The 18,695-nt window shown below is 47.5% G+C and overlaps 1 protein-coding gene across 4 annotated transcripts; it reads right to left on the bottom strand.

Annotated features, from left to right (window-relative positions):
* Window positions 1-102: 102 nt before the first annotated feature.
* KATNB1 (katanin regulatory subunit B1) lies at window positions 103-17,953 on the bottom strand. Of its 4 annotated transcripts, XM_039558479.1 has the most exons (20): window positions 17,821-17,952; window positions 17,600-17,750; window positions 14,246-14,376; window positions 12,064-12,181; window positions 10,278-10,378; window positions 9,715-9,756; window positions 8,976-9,059; window positions 7,906-8,021; window positions 7,332-7,403; window positions 6,928-7,078; window positions 6,350-6,537; window positions 6,093-6,226; window positions 5,263-5,310; window positions 5,015-5,091; window positions 4,258-4,377; window positions 3,327-3,476; window positions 2,936-3,012; window positions 2,474-2,548; window positions 1,683-1,799; window positions 103-1,103 (listed from the first exon to the last, which is right to left on the bottom strand). In XM_039558479.1, exons 2-20 carry the CDS (start codon window positions 17,637-17,639, stop codon window positions 971-973), a joined length of 1,974 nt encoding a protein of 657 aa, XP_039414413.1. In that variant the 5' UTR covers window positions 17,640-17,750; window positions 17,821-17,952; the 3' UTR covers window positions 103-970. The 4 variants fall into 4 exon arrangements, with proteins under 4 accessions (XP_039414413.1, XP_039414414.1, XP_039414412.1 ...); XM_039558480.1 differs by having other exon boundaries at window positions 6,093-6,223; window positions 17,600-17,953; XM_039558478.1 differs by having other exon boundaries at window positions 17,600-17,952.
* Window positions 17,954-18,695: the final 742 nt, after the last annotated feature.

Here is an 18,695-nt window from a genome sequence, read left to right on the forward strand (position 1 = left end):
GAGAACAGGCTCCAGTGTATAAAATGGGAGACAGGCTGGGAAGAGCAGGGAAAGCACCAACAGGAACCTCTTTCCCCAGAGGAAAGAAGAAAGAGGGACAGAAAGGTTCTGACAGACATTTATTGGGGGAAAAAAACCAAAACCAAACCTCTAAGAATGGTCCAGTGGATGTAGAAAGACATAAATCAGTCCATGTCCCTCTGTTCCTCCACCCTTCCAAATCCTCACCCCCAAAGGCAAACACATACGACGAGTCCTGTTTAAGTCACATATTTTAACAGGTCCAGGTAGACCTCAGATCCAAGCACAGTCTGAAGATACTGATCTTCTGCAGTCCTGGGTGCCAGCAGGGATGTCTGAGAGGCCAAGAGAAAGTCTCTTGGTTCAGGTCCTTGAGATGCACCGGCACAGTGGCACAGTGTCCTTGCCCATGTCAGATGAAGCCAAAGGGGCTGGTCCCCCATGGCAGTTGAAGTCCCTTCTGCATGGAAAGGGCATCCACCCCACAGCAGGCGTTTGTGGGGCGGTGGCTGCAGTCCTCAGCAGCTGCACAGCGAGAGCACGGCCCTGGCCCACAGGGCCAAGCAACAAGAACCGACAGCACAAGCGGGAAGGAGGGGTGACAGCAGGCTCAGAGCCCTCCTGCAGGGACAGGCCAGCACACAGAGCAGCCCAGAGCTTGATGCTGAGATGAAGAGCTGAAATGAAGCAGCTTCCCTACAGCGCTTTGTGGGGTCCTCCACCCGCCAGGGCCCCTCACACAGCACACACGTCTCTCCACTCGGGTCCTCCATCCAGCCCGTAAGGCACGAGGGCTGGCTGGGCGACCAGCCAGGCAGATTCCATTTCCCTACCATGCTGGAGAGGGGCAGGGGGAAAAGACGGACACACGGAGAGATCTGAAATCCAGCCAGACCACGAGCAGGGGAAGCTTGGCCACCTGTATTTGTACATGAGGAGGTGGTGGCTGTTAGTCCAGGACAGCCATGAGGAGAAGCAGTTCCCGAAAGGCACTACCATGGCGGCCGCTGAGCCCAGACTTGTTCTTAACAACATTGCTGATGTTTTTCAGCTGCTTGTAGCACAACTTGCATTTGTGAAGCCTGGAAAAAAATGACAGCAGACACAGCATGAATCCTTAGTTGCCTGAGGTGTGGCTGTTCCTGCAGTGCCAGAGAGGCAACTCAGCAGGAGAGAAAAGTCCTGAAAATGGCCTGGAAGAGGCTGAAATATGAGCACAGCTCTGCAAAAACACCAGGCATTCAGCCCATGTCCTGATGAGACAGGAGAATGGCATCCACATAAGGGCTCTTTCACCCCTCTTCCCCCTTTGGCAGTACAGTCCAGGGAGGAAGGAGGTGCTGTTTTCCAAAGGCCAACTCTCAGAGAAGAGCTATTCAAACTCAAAATCCAGGGCCTGGCTACCAACTCATGTGTCTTGTGAGGCAGAGGGGGAAGCCACAGGGTGGTTTTACTCCCAATACTTTGTTTAGGTATGACTCAAGATACAGAGACAAAGGGAAAAGCAGTCCTTGGCCTTTTCCTCTGAGCAGGAAAGTTTGGTGTTTGCAGACAAAGGGAAGGCATGTCCAGTCTGGTATCAGAGCCTTGATGGCAAGGACATAGCTCTCTCAAGAGAAAGGCTGGTCCCAGGTGGGAGCAAGTGGAAGCGTGTGCCTCACCTTTCCTCTCTGCTGATGTCCACTCCAACAGAAGGTGGTGCAGCAAGGATGTCTGTGATGAGTGGCAGGAATCTCTGGAGAATGAGCTTCAGGGATGTGCAGCCAGTCTGCACGTAACTGAAAAACAGAATCGGGTCCCACCTGAATTTCATTCCTGTCCCCCCAGCACGCAGCCCTCAAACAACCCCACTCCACCACCTGTAACCAGGGAAGGAGAGCAACAGCCAAGTACCAACAATACATCTTAGTTAAAGCTTTCACAAAGCAAGCCTGTTCCAAAGGTCCTGGCACATACCCCACCAAGTGGGACCTCTCTGCTCAAGGGTAGAGATGTCTTGCCAAGGGAACCTGGCAGGAACCTCTCTCCCAGAAGAAAGGAAGAGCAGAAACTCCCTCTTAAGGGAGAGGCTGCAATGTTTTCCCCCTAAAGATGAGTCCCCAGGGCTGTTGCAGGACTTCATTCCCCTTGTCCCAAGCTGACAGCTTCACTCCCAGCAGTGTGCAAAGCCCATTTGTTTTACATGGCCCCTCCTGGCTGCCAGAGCTGTCTTCCATCCAACACATCTACCACAAATCCCACTATCCTGCTCCTCCTGCCCATGCATACTTTCCGTGTCTTTTCCCACACACACCTGGCAACTCCATCATTCTTTTTCAGGTGTCATATCAGCATGATACTGTATCTGCAGTGGTATCTCAGGATTTTCTTTCAGGTACAAAATGCCCAGCAGAGCTCCCCTATCACTACCTACACCCTGTCCCACAAACACACCATGCTCTTAGGGCCTCACCTTTCGTATTTGCTTTGGAGCAGTTTTTCTATCTGCGGCAGGACTATAGTACACAAATCCAGCTTCCAGAGAGACCTGAAAAGAACATATCCTGAGACTGGAGACTGAGGCTCTACAAAGCTGAGCCAACACAAATAACACTTCCTAGCAAATGCCCAGACAGACACACTCAAGTTCACTGAGCAAGTTCACTGACTCCCCCTCGTGAGAGAAAGTGGCAGGTTCTGACATATTTCTTTGACTTTCAGCAGAATTACTTTATGAAGCCCAAGACTTTGATTTTCCTTGGCCCCAAACAACTCCAGCAGTTACTGTCACTGCAGGCGTGAAGATGCGACTACAAGCACATGAACTTCATGCCTCCATGGCCCACTGGACATGGGGCAGGTAAAAGGCAGAGCTCCCAACTCCCAGCCAGGCGGCTCTTGAGCATCCCAGGGGCTGACCCCACCCAGGACTCACGCTTTTTGGTTGACAATATTCAAGAGATCCACGACAACAGACAGATCATTGATTGCCACTGCAGAGTCCAGAGAGTTCTGAGAGAGAAGGGGAAGAAAAAGTCACCTATTGCAAAGCTCAGACTGGTTGGGCTAATGCAAATTTGTATCTAGTGCTGCTTTTCCAAAACAAGGTAGAGGAAACGTGAAGATGGCTAGGGAACTCTCTCATGGGAAAGTTTTTTTGGTGACCATTCAGCTGCAGGTGGGACACAGTAGCACTCTGTGGTGCACCCCTGGGAACAAAAGCTGTGAGACCCCATGTTTTGTATGAGGCAGAATCAGCCCCAGACACGCAAACAGGGCTGCTCAGCTGCTCCCCTCATGAGCCCTAGGTATCTCCTCATGCTTGCCTTGATGTCACTGGTGCTCCATACAGCCCGCACGGTGTCCAGGTTCTTGTGGCGGCTGGTGAGCACCACACACATGGTCTCGTGGCCTTTCCTGATCTGGGACATGGCTTCCTCATCCACCAGCTCCGTCTGGCTTTGGTTTTTCACAGCCTGGAAGTACAGACACCAATAACAGAGCAGGATGGCACGGAAAGGTGGGAGCTTTCTCTGGCCTAGGTGAGAGCCCATTTTGGCAGACAGGATGTCAGTGAATACTGATTTCTTTGCAGATGGTTGTAAAAACCTTTTGAAATGGAAATGCTCAATTTGTTCTGGTTTCAGTTACTGATTTTCTGCTTTTTCTACTATGTCAATCACGAACATGTTTAAAGCTTTGGGAAAACTCTCAAAAAAGATGAATTTAAAGTAAGTTTTCAAAACCAGTATGTTTTAATAAAGAAATGTTTTCACAAAAACCCTATTTTTTTATGTGAAACACTTGTTTGGAAACAGCAAATTTTATTAGAAAGCATAGATACAAAATTTATTAGACTCTCAATTTGCTTCCTGCCCAGGCCATGCTAGAACAACTACTTCCTTTGTTCACATTTAGACCTTGGGATCATCAGGATGCTCTGGTCTTTCCCCCTTTTTAAGACAAGAGAATACCCTCCCCAGGAGAGACCAAGAAGCCTCCAAGATGCAAGAGGCAGAGATTCCTGTGAAATTATTATGTACATGTAATGGCAGACGCCAGTTTTTTAAATGAACCACTATCTGGTACATGGAATAGTTCAGTGACTGTCTCACCCCTTGCTCTCTGCTTTGGTAACAGCTTTTTCATGAGCAGGGCTCAACTCTGCTGTATTTACACCAACCACAATGGGGGACCCCCTTTCAGATGCCACCCAACATAGACATTGGCTGGAAAACATTATCCAGAGACACTTACTGGGAGAAAGTCAGAGGCCTTCAGGCCAATGGGCTCATTCCTGGCTGCCGGAATCACTGATGGCTCTGTTCTGCTCAAAGAAGTTGAGGAGGCAATCGCTGGCCTCTGGACTGGATCAGGCTGCAGAAGAAATTGGGATAAAAGCTCTAGCAGGAACAGTCTGGCCCTAGTCTGGTGACCTTTATTTCTGACCTGCTTTCTTCTCACAGCAGGGTCCTAACGCAGCAGCAGTCTCCAGTTTGCTAGCATAGTTTAAGAGGCAATAAAGTACCTCTCAGGTACACACCGCTATGTAATTAAGGTTTGTAAAGAACATGGAGATACCCCAGCAGAAGTGCTGAGTGCTGTTACTGCTATGAAATTAGGGCAATGGGCTGTGGCCAGCCTGAAGGCTAAGAGAGAATTCTAAAGAAGCCAGTATAATGAATCCTGGCACATCAGCTGCTTGCAGTTTTGGCAACAAAACAGCCTCTGTTCAAGCATTTGTAGAAACCTGGCACTTGGTTCTCTTGAGTGCCCCAATTCTGAGATGCAAGGAGAAGCACCACTGCAAGCACAAGCAGCAAACTAAAACAATAGAGCCGGTCGGAGGCTTGGCCTTGGTTCTACTGCTAAGGTAGCAGCACAAAGCCTAGAGCTGCACTTTTACTGCCCTTCAGTAAACAATCAGCCCAAGTAGAAATCACAAATTCCCCAGCTCTGCACATTGTTCACAGAGGGGGCAGGAACAGCAATTCATAGATCACACAGTACGTACGAGCTCTTGCTTTGGCAACGAGGTCTGGACATCCGCAGCTTGGCTGGGCTTCACTGCTTCCTTTGCAGTTCCAGGCTCTACCAAGAGGGAGAGAAGTGGGAAAGCAGAAACTGATGGTCACTTTCAAGAGTTGAGAGCAAAGGTTCTGTTTAGCTACACTGCAAGGAGCCATTTCTGCCTTCAGGCAGCTCTCCCTCTTTTGAGGGCCATTAACCCTATCCCCACCAAGGGGTCATTTCCATACTCACCATCCTCAGGAGGGGCTGGAAAGGGCTCATTTCGAGGAGGAGTTCGGCCTACAGAATAAGATTAAAAACATAAACAAATGAAGGAGCATCCAAGGCTACTGATAAGTGGTAAGTCAACCTTGGAGCAGAGAAATCTCCAACAACTCCACACATGAGGGTAATCAGTGATACAACAAGCAGAGTTATCTCCTTTAGGCCCTGACACTATTGTTGAGTTTAGCTTTCAGCCTTCATGGATAGGAGGGACAAAACCGACCCGTCGTTCACTGCTGCCGTAGAGGTGTGAAGCCTGAGACAAGGCACTGTCACAACAAATGATACTAGAAAAAATCCACCTCCTGTTATTGATTTATATAAGCAAATAAAAATAATTGCTATGAATTCCTCAGAAAGAGTATCTCATTTTATCATTTACATAAAAATGAGATACAGACACTGCACAATGCCTCCTAAACAACAATCTTTGCTTTAACAAAACATTTTGCCTTTCCTTCTTTAACGAAGGCTGCTGATCTCATACATATCAAAATTCTAAGCTAATAAAATTTCCTTAACACTCTAATCAGGATAGGAAGGCAGCACATTTACAATAAAGCTCTGGATTCTGAGGCTTCAAACAGACATCACTGTACCCTAGTAAAGGTGCCACCTTTCAGCTGTTCACCAACATGATCTGTGCTTCAGAATATTAAAGAAAAGCTTTCTGAACTCTCCAGTCACAGGTGAAGTCTCTGTTACAGTAAGCCAAAGGTCAGTTCTACTGAATCAGTTTAGTGTCCTCATCTCAAACCCAAACCCTACTCAAAAGCACAAAAACCCCTGGTACTGACAGATCGCATTCTTGGGCTGGAAGATCTCTTTGTAATCCTCCTGGTTCTGGATCTCAGCCTTTGATTCCTTCTCATCCCGGTCATCTTCACTGCTAGGACTGTGCCTCTCACTCTCCGAATTGTGCTTCACTCTGCTGTGGAAAAAGAGTTGTTGTCAGGGGAAGCCGTATTGTCAGAGAGAGAGAGAGAGCGAGCACTGAGTGCCTGGTGCATTTCCTTAAAATCTTGAAATTCAACAAGCCAGCAGACTCCCTCACCTCTGTGGCTTGCTGCAGCTCGTTGAGGGCCTGTCATAGATGCGGCGAAGGGAGGACCCTGTGGGGGTAGGTGGCACAAGAGGCTGGTCGTCCCTGATCAACCCATGAGGAATAGAATCTGACTTTGGGACTCTGCTGAGATCCACAACGAAGGAAGAGACTGTGCTTTGTGCAAAGGAAACTCCTATCTGCAGAGGCAAAAGATCAAGGTAATTCACCAAGGAGTGGAGTGCACACCAGCCCTTTTGAGAACAGGAGTGATGGAGTGACCCTGAGCAACTGCGCTTGAGGACTGCTCAGTTCAGTGCTGAGGATTTTTCAACCTGAAGTTGCCAGCAATTTATGAAAAGCTTGGATAAAACTTTTGCCAAGCATAGCTTCTAAATACTGGTCAAACTAAGCCCGAGTTCTTTCCTCCAGAAGCCAAAGAGACACGAAGTGGAGCACAAGGCACACAGCCTTTGGGCATGCTGCAAGCCCTGACACAATCTTACAGGTCTGAAGGCCTGCAAGGAGGCAGCAGGATTTTATCTTGTGTTTCACAGCTGCCTCCCCCCGCCTCAGGAGCAGTGCCTTACCAGCTGGTTGTTGCTGATAGACAAGTCAGCTACTTTTCCCCAGTTCACCAAGACCACATCAAAACAGCGCTCTGGCTCCCAGCCGTACACACGCAGCGAATCCTGGAAGCCGCTGTACAAGCAGCAGCCATCTGGGTTGAAGAGCACACACCTGGGAGGAAGGCAGAAGAGAATCAGGCACAGCATTCCCACCTTGCTCAGTCCTTGTGGGTCTCTGACTACACTGAACACCTTCAGTTCTGTTTCTAACAATGAACCTTCCAATCTGGTGTGCAACCTGGTGGGCCTGTGCAACATCTCCAGCAGCCCAGACTTCTCCCCAGTAACGTCTCTCTCTGAGGAAACCCTCCCTTCACCCCACCTTTAGTCTCTGCCTAGTACATTTCAGTAGGAATTTAATGTACCTGACAGGAGTAGCTTCCTCTTCAATACAGCTCACAACTTGAAACTTCTCCAAGTCCCAGAACCGAACAGTCCTGTACACACAACACAACAAAATTCATTGCTCTAGAAATCACAGTAGGATCCAGATTTTTAACAAAACAGTTAGAATGACTTTTGCTGTTGTGCACATACAGTGACCCTAGACAGAAGGCTGGTCTAGCTAAGATCCATGAATCCAGACAGGGATACTCAGAGGCTCTAGACACAGACAGGCATTTAGAGCTGACCCAGAGCTAAGAGAACACCCTGCCAGCTGAGCAGGGCTGCCTGCTGTTCACACAGGATGTCAGCTGGATTAGAGAGATGCTTGGGGCTACACATTGGTTTCTAGTGTGGCAGAAGGTGCCATCAATTTTGGATGAGAAGGGAAGATCTCCATGTTCTGCCCATCACAGATGATGTCCAGATGTCTGGCTCTTGCAATAGCAGGTTTGAGTTGTGTGACATTCCTCTTTGTCATGTTTCTACAAGGAAGAGCATCAGGAAATAGAACAGACATACACATTTCTCTTCTTTCTCCCTCCCCTTATGTACCTGTCAGAGCTGCCAGAAGCCAAAAGGTATTCATTGGGATGGAATTCAACAACGTTTACTGGGCCGGTATGTCCTGTAAACTCAAACATTAACTTCCCAGCAGTCAGATCCCACAGCTGAAAGGAGGAAAGAACAGAGACTCTTGAAGAGATTTAATGTTAGAGATTTCCAATACACTTGGGATTTCCTTGTACTGGCAACCTTCTAACACTTCCCCCCTCCAAGAACAGGATCAAGTCTGTCAAAGAAAGCAATAATCAAGGAAAAAGTACCATCCCAGTCATTTAAGGTTTTGTTTTGGTTTTGGGTTTGGGTTTTTTTGCATTATCTTTTATTTTCCATGTAATTTGTCCCTGAGAAGTTTCTATTTTATATTTAGAGACTGAGACAAAATATAGCAGTTCCATCTGTCCCCACAGACTGTATCTCAAAAGTGAACAAACAAAATTCCAAAAGCTCTGAATCCCTTTGGAATTCCCTCTTCCTGTGCTCTAGTCTCCACTTGAAAATGCAGGGAAATAACTGATCAGTTAATCATGTGAAACTGAAAATAAGATCAGTCCTTCATCCCCATTCCTCATACTCCATGTGAAACAACTGAAGTCACTACCTCAGTCAATACTTTTCTGAACTCCTTCTCTTACTCTGTTCAGTCCTGACACCAATTTTCAGACTGATAATCACATGTAATGTATATAATACAAGCAGAGCCAGAAATTAGTCTGGTGAAGCAATGTGCTGTGGACAACTCATTCTACAAGGTTTACTGAGGCCAACGTTCAGGTACCACAACTCTACTACCATCAAAACATTAATTTTTCTGTGCATAGTCTTTCTCAATATGTCTGCTGGATAAGGGCATTTCAACACATGCAGCTCTTCTATGGGTGTTGAGGGCCATCAGACACGATCCCCATAAGAAAACTGGTCTCTGCAAAGCCATGGGGCTCAGTCAGCTGCCTAATGAATGATGGGTGTTTATGAGTGAGTGCTGGCAATGCCTGGTAAAAAGACAATCCCAGCATTCCCATGTGCTGCAAGCACATAAGGATGGTGTCACAATAAATTACCTTTACAGTGTGATCATCAGCAGCAGAGGCCACCCATTTCCCATCAGGGCTAAAGCGGAGACACCGAACTGCTTCTGTGTGACCCTGAAATGAGGAAAAACAGTGTTCTGGCTTTTGTCTTTCAATCCTATACAATATAATAAACCAAAATCAATTAAGTGTTTTACAGAGTTCACAGCTTGCAGAACACAACACTGTACTCAAGACACTACACCCAGCCACACTAAATGTGTGTCATCTCTCTCATCTAGACATTAATGCCATCAGTTTGAGTATGGTAAATACAGATCTGGCTTCACTAATACGATTAGTTCTAAATTACAGATTTACATATGGTCAGATAGAAGTGTTGTGACACTTAGTCTCCAGTTTCTACACAAAATTAATATACAGCAAGTTCTTTAGGTAGAAGAAGGTCCCAAGAACAGAACCATCTCAGTGCAGAGGTAATATCATTAACAATATAAAGAAACCCTTAGGATGCTCTCAATCCCCCACTGAAGCCATCCTCACTATAGCACATTATATCCATTGATATCCCATAATATCCATTTCATATTCCCATACAGCTTGCGGAGGCCTGCTGAGGTTTGCCAGGCCACTTCACAAATCGTGCAGATCTTATTCTCATGCTGGAAAACCAGGAAGTTAATTGTACATAGTCACATTTAGGTTTGCTCACAAGTCCTCAAAAGAATATTTCTCCCCTCTTTGCCTGAAACCTAATGAAACATCATACCTTGAATGTGAAGATACAGCCTTTTCTTCTTACATCCCAGAGCTACAAGGAAGAAAAGCAAACAAATGATATGTTTAGAGCAGTGTGTGGGGAGCCCAAGGGTCCTGCCAGAACAAGGGGTCTCTGTGTCACCAAGCTAACAGACACTGCAGAATGAAGGGGCTGCTGAATCCCTGTTGGCCTCAGGGGCATTTTCTAACTCCCCAAGCGAGAATCAATCCTGGAAGGTCTCTCTTACTACAGCAGCTCAGTTCTGACAGTCAAACACCAGCCTGAGGAAGCAGATACAATCCACAACAAGCAGGACATCTGTGCTTGCTGACACCAGGTCTTGGCTGGCACCTTACTCAGAGCCACATTCCACACCAGAGGAGTCACATTCATGAGCTGGCTGTGAAAATACAGGCACGGATTTCACAAGCACTCACAAATACACCTGCCCACACATGGAAATGATGATGTGCAGCATCTACCAACAGCTCAACACAAAACACGTTCTGGCACTCTTCAAAACAAAGACACTGCAGGTAAAGAGGGAAATCTCTAGTGGAAGCTGGTATTACCTTAATGTTGGTGTCCAAGGAGCCAGATGCCACAAAGCTTCCAAAAGGATGGAAATGAAGGCTGCAGATATTCGCTTTGTGACCTGGTAAGGTACGAAGAACTGGGAAAAGGAAAGGCAGAGCAGAAAGAAGGAATAGGGGGAAAAATATTTAATAGTTCACTTCCACACGGAAGTGTAGCCATACTATCCCCACTGTTATTTTATGGAAATATATATTATTTTGTGGAAACACCTCTGACTTTACCCTGGCAATGCAAAGAAACAACAATAGAAAGGCCATGATCAATGAACCTAATGGAAGCCCTGTCCTTAGGTATGGAAGCTATGGATAGAATTCCAAAGGTCTCCATTCTGAAAATGAGGCAGCTGGCAGGCAGTGCATCTTCCCACTTGTTACACAGACAGCAAAATGGGCCAGAGGAGGAACAGTTTGAGCCAGGAAGTGAAACGGTCTTGACTGCCTGCAGCATTCACCTTGCAGTTATTAGACAGACCCTTTCCCAGGACTCTGCATCCCCATCCAGGCACCACCTCTTAGGTTTCAATATTCACCCCAGACTCCTTCAATTGTCCCTTGCAAGAATCACTATAAAGACAGAAAATGGATGCTTAGGAAGCAGGAGACCAAGAAACGATCAGAGTGTTTCAGCAAGTCATCAAGTAACACCCCCTGTAATTCTGGAAACCAGAAAGGACCAGTAGAACTGGTACATCCTATCTCAGCAAGCAGTGACAAATGCAGAACTCAACTCTAAGAAAAATTGCTCAGATAATAATAAGGGAAATCCCTCTCCCTCATCCGTCATCTGGAACAAGCTGATGATTCCCCTGGCAGAAATCAGCTCTTGAGCCAGAGCTGGGGTGATCATTTGCACAGACACTGGCTCATAGGTCTTCTAATAAATGCACCCAGACCAGCTACTCCCCACAGGCCGAGCCAAAGTATTCCATAACTGAACTGATTCTAACTGTCTGAATGACAAAAGTGCTTTTCATTATTGATGCTGCCTGTGGTTTGCCTGCTTAGCTCAGCCAGTGTAAGTCTATTTTCATTACACATTCCTTCTATGAACAAGCAGCAACCTATAAGAAATACTCAGTCATTTTCTGGTATTCCTGCTGGAATGCACTCAAGTGATTTAAGATACCTTTGAAAACTCATGCTAGGATTTGAGCAAAATGCAATAAATAAAGCATGATTCAACAGTGGCCTTTAAAGGATCAGAGCTTGATGAGTTCATAGCTTTTACAGTTTATTAAAAATTAGGTCTTTGTCTATTTATGTGGCCATGCAAGAGCAGGAGAGCAGAAAAATTGCTTGAGGAAAAAAGAAAAGTTAGAACCTAAGAACTAGAAGTCAACAAGCAGGGGATTCCTGCATTTTTGCAGAACCTAATAAACTTAAAACTTCCAAGCTGATTTGGGATCCTTTTATTAAGGTTGGAAACTTCAAGCTGAGACTGAATACAAATTCTATATGCCTAGTTATCTACACATGCATGGAAACTGATCTGGAATGTAGATTTTGACACACTCAGGTCAAAACCATAGAAACTAGTTCCTCAGATCAGTGTCCCCAGTACATGTCCAAATTTCTGCTCAAGCATGAATACACCTCTACAGCCTCAGCAGAAGGACAAAAAAGAGTTGCAGATGAAGATGAAAGCAATGCCAGTCTCCTGCTCCTTCTTAAATCAGGAACCTTCTGGGTCAGCACAGATATTAAGCGTAAGGATTCTCCAAAAAGTGTGCATGAACAGAAGCAGAAACTCATGGACACATACCTTTGGCAGCTTCCAGGTCCCAAACTCGAATGGATCCTGACCGGGACCCTGCAACTATGAGCTTCTCATTTGGGTTGACCTGTAGGCTCTCGATGGGGGTTGTGTGGCCAGTCAAGCTCTGCAAAGAAAACCATCAGTCACAGTCAACAGCTGCTGGCACAGCCCTGTATGAACCACAGCATCGATCATACCTGAGGGGTGACTCTTTAGCCATGAGTTGGGACCACCTGGCTGTTCCACCAGTCCTTTTTTCTCAGCAGCCACCAGTATGGCAGAGCACACTAAAGCCCATCACTGCACCCAGCACAGCACACCTGTCTTCCCACATTATCCCACTTTCTGGGGCACACTGACTAAGTTTTAAAGGATCCATCAACAGAGACACAGGTAGTTAAACATTAGGTGTGGATGCTCAGACAAGGCTGACACATTCTTACATCATAAAAATTATGCTGCGGTAGCACAATGGCACTGTGTTTGCTCTAAATGGGTCATGTAAGTGTCATGAACCAGTTACAAAATCAAAGCAAGAGCAAATGCAGGGCTACTTTGAGATCTTCACACAAGCACCAAGCCATAGGTTGCTGTCAGCAATGGATGTCACAGTGACAGCATGGTGCTAATACTGAAGTACTGACTTGAGGCTTAAAGCAGTAATTCACATGTATCAAGTTCCTTTCATCCTTGAGCACCTGAAAGCTTACAAATTACATCAGCATTTTGAAAAGGCCGACATTTTAGTAGAACACAAGAATATTTAAAACTAGCTCTAGAAAACAAATTCCACCACTGCAGACTTTCTGCTTGCCAAATAAGCAGTATTCTCTGCTTTACTCCATCCTCAAATATGTCTTTTTAAATAGCTACACTGGCTCTGTGCCTCCCACACACATACAGAGGCTGGGAATGCCAGTTGGAAGCTGACTGTTCTGATGGCACTTTCTTAGGAATCCATGTGCAATTGAAATCCTCTACAAACTCCACAGCTGCAACTGCCATTGCTAGTGAGAACTAGAGCTCACACTTAAACCAGGTCACAAGGTTACTTGAAAAGTTCCTCTTCTCCCTCTTTCCCAACATCTAAACATCCATAACCCTTATAATATAAACACTAAAAACTAATTTCAGAGGACAACCCCAAAAATCAAGATTCCTTTGACATACAAGAATGGCACAGGCAGCTTCAGTCAGCCCCTGCCTCTCAGAAACAGCAGCTCCCAAAGCCTGTGGTTCCCAGGAAGCACAAGAGAGGTGCAGCTCTGATCCCACAGAAAGGGTACAGAGTCAGTTCTTCAACCTTCTTCTTGAGTAAGGCAATAGTCCAGTTTCAAACTACAGTCATGCTACCACCAAGGGCCTGGAAAGACACTGCTTGACTACACTGTGCAAGAAGCACAGCCCTGCCAAAGGTGACCCTTCATACACTGAATGAACAGAAAAATAAAGCACACACGTTCTCCTTTTAGCCTTTTTGACTTGACTTTCCTGATTTCTTCCTCACAAGGCTCACACTGGCTAGAGTAATGCCTTCAATACCACAACATTATTGTGTTGTTAATTAAACAAATGACAAGAGACGTGCTAAAGCTGGTTTTATACAACACCCACTCAAAGTGATGCAGGATAGATATCTGTTAAATATATATTTATGGTGCACTTTAGTGATCACTGCTGGGGTAACCCTACCCTTGCTAACACGCTGCCAACAGAGTTACTCCTCCCCAGCCTACAGCAAACTATTGTGGCAACCTTTGTGCTGACAGTTAGGGATGGTGGCACAGGTGGGAATGCATCCTGCTGGGGATAGCTCCTGCTGTGACTGCGAACCCCAGGGTATAAAACTGGCCCCTGTAGCCTGCACTATAAAACTAGCTGTTCTTGCACAAAACTCTTCCTTTAATTATTTGTAGACTGGTAATATATAAAGCACAATATTCTTTATCTGAGTAAGCACTGGCCCAGCTCAAGCATTCCCACTATACCTCTAGAGCAGTGGACCCACCAGGCACCCAATCCTGTCCCTACCTTTAGCTAGAATCTGGTTACACAGCTTTGTGTTGGCAAACTCTATTCACAAGTCCCACAGGCTCCACCCCAACAATCTCTCCCCTCATTCCCTACCCTCCAAACCCCAGAATTAATATTCCCATCCCACAAAAGCTGAAAACAGGCCTGTTCTTACCATGATGCAGTTGGGCTTGCTAACTGACCATATGTTGACCCGACAGTCATCACCTCCAGTGGCCAGCATCCGGCCTGAACCTTTTCCCAGGACTACTGAGGATACATTGCTGCTGTGGGCCATGATTTCTTCTGCACAAAACAAAGCAAACACTTATTACAGATTAGTATAAAAATTTTCATCCCATCCCTCCAAAAGGTCTAAAAAAAATATTCTTCCTCCAGAAACTCTTTCCAGTTTCCACTGGACAAGCTGCAGCAGCCCACTGTTCAGATAAGAAGTCACACTATTATCTTGCTTTGAACAGTCCCTCTTGGCTCTGCCTGCTGCACTTAAAACATTTGCTGACCAAAGCTTCACAACTCCAGTGCTCACATGGCTTACTAAAAGCATCTTCTCCCACTTGCAGCAGCTCAGGAGCTTTTGAAGATTTGCTCAAATGCAGCAACCTGATCACAGAAGGTGCTTTACCTGCAATAATGCACAGCAGCCAGAGTCATGTAGTGAAAGGCCCTCTAATCCTGTTCTAGACAGCAGCAGCAGACAGTCCAACCTGAGAGGAACTGGCAGAGAAGCAGCAGTACTGTTCGCTGCCTTACCCAGAAGAAAAGTCAGACTCAGCAGCGGGGAGAGGTGGAGCTCCCTCCCCTGAGTTTTGGCAGAGGCTTTGCTACATCCCCACTAGGTAACACAGGCAAAACTGAGCACTGCAGAGCATGCAACTATGACAAAGGAGAGTGAATATCTATCCAAAAGGGCAGAAAATAACAAATCTGATTGATGCTAAATGACTGTTAAAAAGCCAGGAGCTGAGAGGAAGTTCTGACACTGCAACAACAGAACTCTATGGCAATCTCATCAGAAAGAAACCAATTTGGGACAAAAAAGAAGCCAAATGAGCATCTTTGCTTAGACATCTCACAGCGGAATTTTCAGTTCACTCAACATTTTGGCAAGGCCTTTTGGCAGATGCATTTACCAATATCTTCACCTGACTGTTCTCTTCTTTGAAAGGTCACAGGCTTTGACCGAATAGTTATGAAACTGTAAAAATGGTTATGAGTCTGTAAAAAGGCTAGGTAGCATCAATGCAGCTTTCGTTCAGATTGTTTGGCTGGGAGGAGCAATTTGATCATTTTACATGCAACACTAATCCAAAAGGATATTAGATGGCTGCAATAATAATTACAGGTACTTTGATCTCGAACTCTCAAGACTTTTTTTGAAAGCAAAACTGCGCAACTTTCACTTGGGCTGGAGAAATACCTTTCAAATTACAAAGGTAACTGGGCCATAAATTACGTGTGAAGGGCAAATCTGAAAATATACCTGCATTGTGTTGAAAGACCAAACTTCCACATAAAAATGCTAAAACAAAGCCCGTATGGATACACAGACTAGAAGGTAACCAAAAGTACAATTAGCATTAATAGACCAACTCACTAGTTAAAATTGAAAGGACAGATGCTGAGCACTGCTGCTGGAACAAGTGTGTCAGCAGCTCCACTTTTTCCCTCTTGATTTCCTTCTTAATAATATATTGTAAGTTTAAAAGTCACTGTGGAAACATCCAAGCCTCTCTTCATAAAAGCCAGGTGATAACCTGACATCTGCCTTCGTTCGCTCCCCCATGAATGCCTTACACACACAAATTTTTTGTTTCATGAAGTTCTTGTCACCAGCTATCACCCACCAGCCCAGCACCACTAAACTCCTAATTAGCATTGCTGAAACATCCCTAACACTCAGAATGCTCTAAAGAGGATGCTAAGATGGGGCAGAGCCTAGTAAAAATGAAGATCGAGAACTTCTGCCCACCTAAGGAGAATGGAGATGCATAGACTACCAGCTTTTCCTGCAACTGGAGTTTCAGGGATGGGAAGATAACATAGCAAACTGGCTTTCTGCTCAAAAAGATACAAAATTCCTCAGTCAGTTATCTCAGATGACTTCATGTGTTACCAGTCAAGAACACTATTTCTGCCAGCCAGTTTCCAAACCCCACTCATTGACTAAAGCAAGTGATCACATCCTACTGCTTCTAAGCATTCCCCAACAGCCCCTATGAAATAACTCACCAGTGACCAGCTAGAAATTGGTAGTCAGCAACAGTCTACTGCTCCTTCAGAGGAAGAATAATGGACATGAAACCAGCAGATTCTTACTGTCTCTTTCAAACCAATTTCAAGAGAGTGGGACACACAGGCCCTGCAAAGATTACCCCAGTCCTCCTGCAGCAGAGAGCTCAGTAAACCTTCTGTAACAAGTGAGCACCAATGAAGGACAACCCAACAGAGGCTAAGTTTGGGACCTTCTCCCTCATACTGAGGCAATTCCCCACCACAATCTGGCAGTCTCCATTGAATGACAGAATATTCTAAGTTGAAAGGGACCCACAAGGATCATCAAATCCTATTCCTGCTTGTCCTGCACAGGACAAACCCCGCTTAGCCTGAGAGCGTTGTCCAAACGCAGGGTTGGTGCTGTGACCACCTCCCTGGGGAGCGTGTTCCTGTGTGTAACCACCCTCTGGGTGAAGAACCTTTTCCTAATATTCAGCCTAAACTTCCCCTGGCACAGCTCCAGACACTCCCTCAGGTCCTGTCATTGATCACAGACAGCAGAGATCGGAGCTGTCCCTCCAGCACATTCATGAGGAAGCTGCAGCGCAAAATAAGCTCTGCCCTCAGTCTCCTCTTCTCCAGGCTGAACAAGCCAAGAGACCTCAATCACTCCTTTGCATGGCTTCTCTAGACCCTTCACCATACTCATAATCCTTCTTTGGATGTTCTGTTACAGCTTTAGATCCTTCTTGAACTGTGGTGCCCCCAGACTCGAGGTGAGGCTGCACCAGCACAAAGCAGAGCAGGACCATCACCTTCCTCGATGCACCCCAGGACACAGATGGCCCTTTGGGCTACCAGGGCACACTGGTGACTCATTTTCAACTTGCGATCGACCAGGAACCCCACATCCCTTTCTGTGGGGCTGTTCTCCAGCCTCTCATTCCCCAGCCTCTCCCTACATCCAGGGTTGCCCCTTGACAGGTGCCCCATCCCTCATTGCCTCGGTTGTTCTTGTACTACAGTAGAACCATGTGGGGTTAGACAGGCTCTTAGCCTCGTGCTGCATCAACTAGTCAGAAAAAAATAAAGGCCGTGACCCTTTGGAAATAGCACTGATAAGGCCACGCTATTCACTGTGCCGCTACGTTTTCCAACAGGACTTCCAGGAGTTAAATATTCCAGCCAGCAGTGTAAAAAGAGGGCCGGGGCACCACATCCAGGGCAGGGATGAGGTGGCTCCCATCCCTCCCCGCTCCCAGCCGGGGCGGCTCCCCCGCCCGGCACTCACGCAGCTTCCATGCCGTCTTCGTGGTGACGGCCACGGCCATGGCTCAGCGCGGCGCCTCTCGGGCGGGCAGCGCCTTTCTCCTCCCGGCGAGGCTCCGCTCTGCTAGCGCGTCCTACGGCCAGGCCGTGCACCCGGGGCTGCCCCGGCCGTCCTGCGGGCACACAAACACGGTCACGGCGAGACCCTCCTGAGAGGCGGCACGGCGGGGGACGAGGCCTCACCGCTGATGAACATCACGGGACGGGAGCGCTGGTCGGGCCGAGGGCGATCGCCTGGACGCTGGTGGCAGCGAGGCCCGGCGGTACCGGACCGGGACCCCCTGCCCGCCACCGCCCCTGCAACCGGCCCCTCACAACAACCCCGCGCCGCGCCGGGCGGTTGCCCGGGCTCCGCGCACCGCTCGGCCAATGGCAAGCGAGGGCGGGGTGGTTGCCATAGCGACGGCAGCGCGGCCGCCACTCACAGCGCGGCTTATTGGCGGAGCCCCACAGGCGCGGCCAATGAGGAGGCGGCGCTCTGGATGGGGGCCGCCATTTTGCGGGGCCGCCCTGAGGGGCGGGGGCCGGACAGCTCCCGCTCTGCGGCCGGTTCGGAGCGCGCAGCTGCCCCGGAGCTCCCGTGAGGGCGGCCGGGGTCGTTCCCGGACCTCGTAGCTCACGGTCTGCCGGCGGTTGAGGCCGTCGTGTCCCAGCAGGCGGTTCCCGGGTGTCACGGGCATGGTGGGAGCGGGACTCCTGCGAGGCTTCTGTGCCTCTCGCCGCCCGGCTGAGGTGCGGTCGCGCCGCTTGTGCGTGTTTCTCGCCGTCTCTGAAGCCGATTACTCCACCAACAGAGAAAAATCAAATTAATTTGACGCTACTCCTTGATAATGACCCAAGAATGCAGGCTGAATTTCAAAGATCATATTCTTAAAGCGCAGGAGCGATGGATCCCGGCAAGAGGAAATCGGGCAAAAATGCCAGGAGGCCCTCCGTGGATGGATAAGGAGCTGCTGAGCAGTAGGGGGGGGGGGGGGCGGGTGGGGAAAGACCGTAGAAAAGACGACTTTTTTCTCAGAAAGGAAAAATAAACTTTCAGGAAGTGGAAACCAGGACAG

This window comes from Corvus cornix, chromosome 11 (genome assembly GCF_000738735.6).
Source record: "Corvus cornix cornix isolate S_Up_H32 chromosome 11, ASM73873v5, whole genome shotgun sequence".
Taxonomy (NCBI): Eukaryota; Metazoa; Chordata; class Aves; order Passeriformes; family Corvidae; genus Corvus; species Corvus cornix.

Excerpts from the sequence above, each read along its gene's own strand:
- KATNB1 (XM_039558479.1), bottom strand. The coding sequence starts at position 17,639 with ATGGCCGTGGCCGTCACCACGAAGACGGCATGGAAGCTGC. Across the intron at positions 10,379-12,063 it reads GGACCTGGAAGCTGCCAAAG|TTCTTCGTACCTTACCAGGT; the intron begins GTATGTGTCCAT and ends TCCTTTTCCCAG. Across the intron at positions 3,013-3,326 it reads GGAGCACCAGTGACATCAAG|AACTCTCTGGACTCTGCAGT; the intron begins GCAAGCATGAGG and ends CTTCTCTCTCAG.